Source organism: Elaeis guineensis, chromosome 8 (assembly GCF_000442705.2).
Source record: "Elaeis guineensis isolate ETL-2024a chromosome 8, EG11, whole genome shotgun sequence".
Classification (NCBI taxonomy): Eukaryota; Viridiplantae; Streptophyta; class Magnoliopsida; order Arecales; family Arecaceae; genus Elaeis; species Elaeis guineensis.
The window spans coordinates 14,657,118-14,662,010 of record NC_026000.2 but is presented as its reverse complement, the minus strand read 5'-3'; the positions used below and the strand labels follow the sequence as shown (position 1 = coordinate 14,662,010).

General features: G+C 45.6%; 1 protein-coding gene across 1 annotated transcript; it reads right to left on the bottom strand.

Annotated features, from left to right (window-relative positions):
* Window positions 1–1,255: 1,255 nt before the first annotated feature.
* Window positions 1,256–4,613, bottom strand: LOC105050213 (O-fucosyltransferase 20). The gene is made up of 5 exons (XM_010930145.4): window positions 3,885–4,613; window positions 3,330–3,498; window positions 2,587–2,676; window positions 2,212–2,495; window positions 1,256–2,115 (listed from the first exon to the last, which is right to left on the bottom strand). Exons 1-5 carry the CDS (start codon window positions 4,466–4,468, stop codon window positions 1,626–1,628), a joined length of 1,617 nt encoding a protein of 538 aa, XP_010928447.1. The 5' UTR covers window positions 4,469–4,613; the 3' UTR covers window positions 1,256–1,625.
* Window positions 4,614–4,893: the final 280 nt, after the last annotated feature.

Here is a 4,893-nt window from a genome sequence, read left to right as displayed (position 1 = left end):
CTCCATCGACCCGCCGCTACTTCGATTTTCATACCATCTTCTATCGAACGTATCTCTTTCATCTGATTTTCATTTGGACTGATCTTGAGCTCGTTGGACTCCGTTCGTCATCACGGATCTCACTGCAAGCTCTGTGTGGATCGAATCTCGAAGCGTCAAATTTTAATATGGATTAATTTTGAAACAATTATATCTCCACTTATGATATTGCAATCCTTCAATAAGCTAGGGCTTGTTTGATTTTTTTTAAAATTATTTTATGGGTCCAGTTTATAGTTGAGTTAATAGACTGGATCTGGGATATAATTTCTACCGACAGGATAGCTCCATAAACAAACCTTGAGTTAATAGACTGGATCTAGGATATAATTTCCACCGACAGGATAGCTCCATAAACAAACCTACCCAAAACAGGGTAGTACATCATTCTCACTCTGAAATTGTCCCAAAGGCCCCACTCTGAACAACTAGCGAGTTACGCCTCTTTGATTGATTTATTCTTAAATGTGTGGCACCAGTCTAGACTTCGTGACAGTCAACCTGAGAGTATACATTTGTAACCGTACAGGCTGAATTATGCGATTACACAACCAAATTGTAGTTGGCCCAACATAAATTTTGACATTAGGGAAGTCTAGTCACCGAAGATTGCAATTTTTTGAAAGAACACATTTGGTGTAGCGGTTCGAACTTCGAAGGTGCCCGGAACATTAACAAGTGTGTATAAACTAAAAGTACAAGCTATATGTCATATCCGCTGCGTGGCAAATTGAAAAAGAGCACCACCGAAGAGATGAGATTAAATGCCACAGGGCACGTGCCCTTATTTGGACTCTAGGTTGGACAAAGTACCAACTCCACAAGGAGTGGCTCAGTTTGCCGAGGGGCTTGGGCTTCAGCCTGAATAGGACGCATGAATATAGAATAGAGAAAAGCCCCTTGTCCAAAAAATAACAGCTTTTTAAAACTTTAAGTACAGTCACGGGAAAGCAATAAAATGTGATACTAACCTATTGATTATACACAACCTTAGACCAGTGGGAAGTAGAAAACCTTTTTGCGGTTTGGAAACATCGGTTTCCCTTCGATTGCCAAAAGTTTAAATAAGGAAATTAAACTGGGGGCAAATGCAGGGAAAGCTTTTCATTGTAAGCCAAAATGTGGTCCAATTAATCATTTATGATCTCTCCCATTAGAAACTAGAAGTATACAAATAACTAATACGTAAATACATTCTATAAAGCACAGCAAAGAATTAAAATAATCATCCTCATAATTGATTCCCAAAACATAATGAATAACCATATGGAAAAAGAATAAATAACAACATCAATATACATAGAGGAAAAAGGGGGGCTCTGTGTATGAATTCATCTTGAGCTGTGTGTATCTGTGCGTCTCAACCCTTCTGTATATATAACGCGAACTCTGATTTCAGATGGAGAGGCAACCCTCCACACTGGATTCCCTAGCAAAACTTTGGCTCCAGATCAGCAGGAAGCCCTCATATTCTGAATTCGGTCCCCAAGTCTTCGGCTGCTCGGGTGAAAACTCCAGGGCAATGTCTCTGGAGAGTTCTCCATTGCAATTTAGTCCCATGAAACAGAAGATTCTTCAACATCTGGCTATATTGTTGACCTTGTGTTTGTACTGTTGCACATGCACTCAGGAACCGGATAGGCTGTGACATCCCTCCCAATCTTCCTGAATTCTGGCTGCCCAAGAGATCCCTTGTGCAGTTCTTTTATGATTTGATCAAACTCAGATTCCGGAAGTGAGGTGTCGAGGAAGTAAGGGAGCATCTGCCGCTTGTTTGGGGTAATGAACTTCTTGTGACCTGCAAATGCCCTGTGCCCCTGCATCAGATGTCCCATATTCCCCCCATGGGAAGGCATGAAGACATCACTCTGCTCGCAAACTATGTAGTCAACAGCAGCTACAAGAGAAGCCTTATTGGCAAATGGTTCCAGTTCACCAGGCAGGGATAGATTCTCCTTGCTGTAGAAATTGGGGAACTCTCTGGTCAGCGGCTGCAAGGCAGCTGGTCCACCAAATGGTTCTCCACCAGCCCAGTATATCCTCGCATCTCTCGGGGCTTCCAGTGCTTTAAGCAATCTGATTAACGGCAATTTTAGAAAGAATCTCAAGTCAGATGATCCAGACACAAATATGGATTTGTGCTAGCTTCAACGAATTGTTCACAGCCCATACCTGGTGACTTCTTGTGCATTTAATGGACAGAGGCCAGCGAGCTTGCGCTGATGGTAGGTCATGTTGGACCTTCCAGTGAGGAGCTCCGGTCTGCGCTTCCTTTCTTCTTGGATGATCTTATCATACTCGGGGCTCAAGCCAGGAAGACACCCAGTTCTCACCCATACATCCTTCTCCATTCGTAGATGTAGTGCAAGGTATGGTCCCTTGCTCCGCATTCTCACGGCAAGCTTGTTGCCCAACTCCAGTATGGGGGCCGAAAACCTCAACGCTTGAAATGCGACCTGGCAAATAATTATATGCTTGATTATAATGGACGGTTTAAAGCAGATTAAACCGAGCAAAGAAAACCAAAAACTTGGAGACTCTGATTACCTTGCATCTGAGCTTTTGGAGATCAGGTGGAAGGTCTTTTGACAGCCTGGAATCCAAACCCCGCAGAAGCAATACCCCTTCTCTGTTCAGCTGCAAAGGGAGAGCACAGAATGTAAATGACCGGTTCAGGTATACATGTAGCCCAAATTCCCTTTAAGGTCTTCATCATACACGAACTAAATCAACACACTGATAGAGAAAAATGAAATCTTTCCGCTAAGTTTAACAAATTGAGAAAATTTTAAAAGGTAGCGCAGAAACAAGGTCATCATGACAATCCAATTATTGCAACTTTTTTTTGTCACGGATTGCCGATTTATTGGATATCAGTACAGGAACCTCTTTGACGACAACGCACTTCTTTCAATCATATCGCCTGCTAATTATATGTCGGTAGTTGAAGAAAAATGACAGCTAACAAGTTCCATAGGCTGCGAAATAATACAATTCTTTAGCAATAGTGATCACCGACTAGACACTAAGGATTAAACAATATTAGTTCAGACAGCTTATCTAATTTAATAAGATATTAAATAATGCAGGCCTTTGCCAGCTAATATCCTTCGGACTTAATTAACAGAACTACCACTTCCATTAGTTTCTGCTCTCTAAAACAAAATTCCAACAGTGTCTTCCTATGTTTCGTTGGTGACGTTTGGCCAAAGTTTTAAAGACGCTTTTAATCAAACAATATCACATTGCAATATGAGTAGTAGCAGAAGGACTGGGACCGAAGAACTCACCTTCTTGAGATACCTCGACCGAATCCAACGCGGCGAAACATGGAGAGGGGTTCGCTTCTCCACCACCGGCCTCGTCATTATATGTGTCGACGGCAGCGACGACACCACCCGGACATCGTCCGCAAGAACTCTCTTGAAATGCTCCAAATCGAATATATCCGAGAACTCGCTGCCCAGGGCACGCACGACAATGAAAAATGTTAGATTTCTCACCAAACAAATCGTTCCATCGGTACGCCTACCGCGGTGAGACGATACCAAAGCACAAAATGTGCCCGTTAAACCATGAACAGAAATATAGCAATAATAGACCCATCAATATCTGGGAATGGAAACACGGTTTCCAAACGCTAGATTTCACGATTTATCTCCAAAAATCGTCGAATCTAAGGCAGCAAAAGCACTAGAATCTTTTCACGAAAATATATGGAAAAATATCGAGAACTTTTATTTTGAGATAAAATTCGAATTGAGAGGAAAAAAGAGGCGAGGAACGGAAAGATAAGCGATTTAGAATTTAGGCTTCGATTGGGATTCCGGCGAGGAAGGCAATACCTTTCGTCTCCCCAGATGACGTTGACCTGGAGGATTGGGACGACGAGGGCCGCGCCGAGGATCCGGGCGATGACCACCGCGTCGACGATCTGGTTCCGCTGCTGGTTTACCCCGCCGGAGACCACCACCATGAGGTACTTCCTCCGGTCCGCCCGCACCGCCTCGCTCTGCCGACGGTACTCCTTGCTAAACCCCAGACACGGCCGGTACCCCATCCCCTCTGGCTGCCTCCAGAACTCCTCCCTCCACTCCCCTCCTCCCGCAGCCGCGATCAGCAGCGCCGAATCAGCCGTCCGTGCCGCCGTCGCCGTGGCCACCTCGCCGAAGGTGGAGCAGGGCATGGGGGGCAAGGGGAGGAGCGGGTCCAGGTGGAACCCGATGCGTAGCGTTCCGACCAGAGCGAAGAAAAAGAGGAACGAAAGAACGAACTTTGGGCTTATGGCGAGGGAGAAGAGGCGGTTCCCCGACCTCGAGGCCTTCTTGGGGGAGAGAAGCAGGTTCTGGAGAGAAGAGGAGGAGAGGGAGTGGATGATCTGAGAGGGGACCGTGATGTACGAGAGCTGCTTCGTCTTCGATCTCGCCATCAGGGGGAAGCTTGAAGCTTTCTCTCCCTTCTTTTCGAGCAGACTAGTTGGAGAGAGACAGAGAGACGAGGGGGTTTTAACACGGTAAGAGGGCGTCCGACGGCGGGAACACGAGGAGTGAATACGTTGGTGGCTTGGGAACACGAGGAGTGAATACGTTGGTGGCTTTAATTACTCGGAATGAAAAAAAAAAAAAAAAAAGAGAGGAGTGTGGCAAATTTCCGGCTCAATTCTTCCTTGCGTTACAAAAATACCCGCGTATCCCAAATGACGGTATTCGTAGTGGACGGGAATCCGACGCGTGCGTCGTTGGCTCGGATGGTGGAGTATCGCTTTCGTGGGCGTGGCCCTTGGGTCCCACCAGGAGCGAGCAAAATTCTACCGGTTGTTGGTCCTTGGACCACCAGAACGACTCCTGGCCTTCC

Excerpts from the sequence above, each read along its gene's own strand:
- LOC105050213 (XM_010930145.4), bottom strand. The coding sequence starts at position 4,468 with ATGGCGAGATCGAAGACGAAGCAGCTCTCGTACATCACGGTCCCCTCT. Across the intron at positions 2,677-3,329 it reads GGTCGAGGTATCTCAAGAAG|CTGAACAGAGAAGGGGTATT; the intron begins GTGAGTTCTTCG and ends CTCCCTTTGCAG. Across the intron at positions 2,496-2,586 it reads TCCAAAAGCTCAGATGCAAG|GTCGCATTTCAAGCGTTGAG; the intron begins GTAATCAGAGTC and ends ATTATTTGCCAG.